The sequence below is a fragment of the Phaethon lepturus genome, unplaced genomic scaffold (assembly GCF_000687285.1).
Source record: "Phaethon lepturus isolate BGI_N335 unplaced genomic scaffold, ASM68728v1 scaffold26247, whole genome shotgun sequence".
In the NCBI taxonomy this organism is placed as follows: Eukaryota; Metazoa; Chordata; class Aves; order Phaethontiformes; family Phaethontidae; genus Phaethon; species Phaethon lepturus.
In genome coordinates this window covers 1,257-4,179 of record NW_010554402.1, presented here as the reverse complement: position 1 = coordinate 4,179, position 2,923 = coordinate 1,257, and the positions used below count along the sequence as shown (strand labels likewise).

The 2,923-nt window shown below is 61.4% G+C and overlaps 1 protein-coding gene across 1 annotated transcript; it reads right to left on the bottom strand.

Moving 5' to 3' along the window:
• Positions 1-1,456: 1,456 nt before the first annotated feature.
• On the bottom strand, positions 1,457-2,533 carry LOC104624479 (C-X-C chemokine receptor type 2-like). The gene has a single exon (XM_010291862.1). The coding sequence runs from the start codon at positions 2,531-2,533 to the stop codon at positions 1,457-1,459; it is 1,077 nt and encodes a 358-aa protein (XP_010290164.1).
• Positions 2,534-2,923: the final 390 nt, after the last annotated feature.

Below are 2,923 nucleotides of genomic sequence, written 5' to 3'. Positions count from 1 at the left end.
CCCAACATTTCGGGTTGGAGTGGTGTCTTTCTTGTGCCTGGTCCAGGGAGAGGAAAACACCCTGCCTCTGCTACCCCTGCGGCTCTCGTGTCATCTATCGGTCACCGTCAGATTCACCCCCAGGCTGGGTGCAGGGTGGGGGGGATGCTGTTACGGGGGTGTCCGAGCCCTCCTGGGGGAAACTTGGACCTCCTGGTCCCAGATGTGTCCAGGCTGAGCCACCGTCTGCCTCATCCCGCAGCAGGAGGCAGCAGCAGACAGGTGAGCCGGCTCTTGGCCAACAGCTCCAGCTTCCTGCCAGGCTGCGGGGAACCGCTTGGGCAAGACGTTTCCCAGATGCAAAGGTGATGGGCTGTCCCTGCCCAGCACAGCCACTGACCCTGCCTAGCCCTGAGCCGCACGGCTGCCAGGGGACCCCCATACCCACCCAAGAACCAGCCCACATCTGGCACCCACTGACAGCCCCACAGTTAAGGACCCCCAGGAGCCTGGAGCAGGGGGATGGAGGAGCAGTACGGGACCCCCATGGAGAGATGCTTGGGCATGCTGCGACAGGCACCCCAATACTTGGCACACAGGGTGGCAGGAGGGACCTCAGCAGTGTCACAGCCCCCTTTTCAGCCCCTCTGTCCCACTCTAGTGCCAGCCCCAGTTGCCCAAGCCAGGGCGGAAACGTCCCGGTTGCATAAGGGACAGGTTCCCAGCCGTTTGCACAACGATGTCCTGGCACTGCAGTGCTGGGGGGGCAGGGGATGCCCCGGGTGCCAGCACCCTTCAGGGCAGGGGTCAGCGAGAGGCTGCCCAGGGACCTTGCAGTGATTTGCTCCACTGGGGCTCAAATCGGGGTCAGGAAGGGGATGGCTTTGTCCCCAGGTGGGACAGATGCTGCGTGGAGATGCCAACACTGGGGAAGTGCCAGGACCTTGCTGGGTGGCTGTGAGGACAAAGACCCGGGTGTGGGTCCCCTCTGGGAACGCATAAGATGCCGAACTGTCTGCAACAGCCTCTTGGGTAACAGCCCTTCCCTGGCCTGGAAGCGGGGTTACCCACACCCCGCCGGGCTCAGCTGGCACCACCACTTCAGCACCAAGGTGGGGAGCCCAAGCCCACCGTCCCTGGAGATGCGCCCCGACCCATTCCTGCCGTCCCCCTCCCTGTGGCAGAGAGGAACCAAACCTGGGTGACCAACCCCCCAACTACTTTATTTCTGGGCGACCATCGGCCACTAACACTGTCCCCACAGCAGGGTTCCCAAAGTCACAGTCTCTACCCCTGGCAATGGGGTCCTACCTCCTTACTGCCTAAGCCCCCTCCCAGCCAGGGTCCAGCATTCAATTATGGACCTACCCATCCCCGTGGCATCACCACCCGCATCCCAGGAGGCTGGGAGAGGATGCTGGGGTGCATGGGGTGCCGGGACCTGCTGGAAGCTGAGAGGGTCAGGTCCTGGCAGGGATCAGAGGGTGGTGGAAGTGTTGCCAGAGGTGGAGGCATAGGAGGTGCGGCCGTAGCGGGCCACGGCGTCCTTGCTGATGAACCCACGTTGTGCCAGGATCTTGAGGAAGCTGTTGCGAAACTTCTGCCCGATGAAGGCATAGATGATGGGGTTGATGCAGCTGTGGGCGAAGCCCAGGACCTGCGTGATGGAGAGAGCTGTGTCGATGCGGTTCCTCCTCTCGCAGGTCTCAGCGATGGCCCGCGTCCTCATGAGGGTGTCGCTCACCAACGTCATGTTGTAGGGTAGCCAGCAGATGAGGAAGACCAGCACCACGGCGAAGATGACCTTCATGGCCCGCTGCTTCTGGGTGTTCTTGGTCTGCAGAAGGGTGTGGATGGTGACACCATAGCAGAAGAGCATCACCAGGAGGGGCAGGGCAAAACCAAAGGTCTGCGGCAGGACCCGCAGCACCACCCGCCACTTGGCTGTGTCCTCGCCCCCGATACGCTCGTAGCACACGGTGCCGTTGCTGGGCGAGGGGAAAGCCTCACGGAAGAGCAGCACAGGCAGGGAGAGCAGCACGGAGAAGACCCAAATGCCCAAGCAGACAAACTTCACCCAGTGCCTCTTCTCAGTGGCAGCCCGGGTGGCGTAGACGATAGCCAGGTAGCGGTCCACGCTGATGCAGGCCAGCAGCAGGATGCCACTATAGAAGTTGGCCTCCTGCAGCAAGGAGATGGCTTTGCACATCACGGTGCCAAAGACCCACTCGTGGGCTCGGTAGGCAGCCCAGAGTGGCAGGCTGAGGGCGAAGAGCAGATCTGCCACGGCCAGGTTGAGCAGGTAGACATCGGTGACGGAGCGGTTGGTGTGGCTGGAGGTCACCACCAGTACCACCAGCCCATTCCCCACCACACTGAGGATGAAGACAAGGCAGTAGATCACCACCACCAAGTACTTGTTGAGGACGGAGCTATCGGGCCGGCACGGGGCAGAGGAAATAGCAGTGTCAGGCATGGCCGTGCTGTAGTCATAGGTGTAGTTGTAGAGGAAGAAGAGGTTGGAGAAATCCCCGTTGAAGGAGAAGGACTCCATTTTGCCTGTGGAGCACAAACCAACATGAGTGTGGGGTGGGAGGGTGATGTGGGCCAGGGGTGACAGCACGTCCATTACCCCCCAGATCCCCACCCAGACAGTGGGCAGCCCCCCTCCATCACTCCACCGTGACCCATGTACACACTGTGCCAGGTGATGAGCAGTGTTGCAGGTGGACACTGTCCCTCATAGGTCTTCTTGTACAACAACCCCAGCACTCCTCGGTCTGCTCCACTTCATCCCAATCCTGCCCCTTCTCTGTCCCACATGGAGCAAGTGTTTCCCCCACAGATTGCCCACCTCTCACTGGCTCCCCCATCAACACAGCATCACATCCTTCCTGGAGACACCTGGCCCCTCCAGCATCCCCGGGTCCCCCTGGTTTGTGTG

What these genes read in the sequence shown, in the direction of transcription:
- LOC104624479 (XM_010291862.1), bottom strand. Translation starts at nt 2,533, where the DNA reads ATGGAGTCCTTCTCCTTCAACGGGGATTTCTCCAACCTCTTCTTCCTC.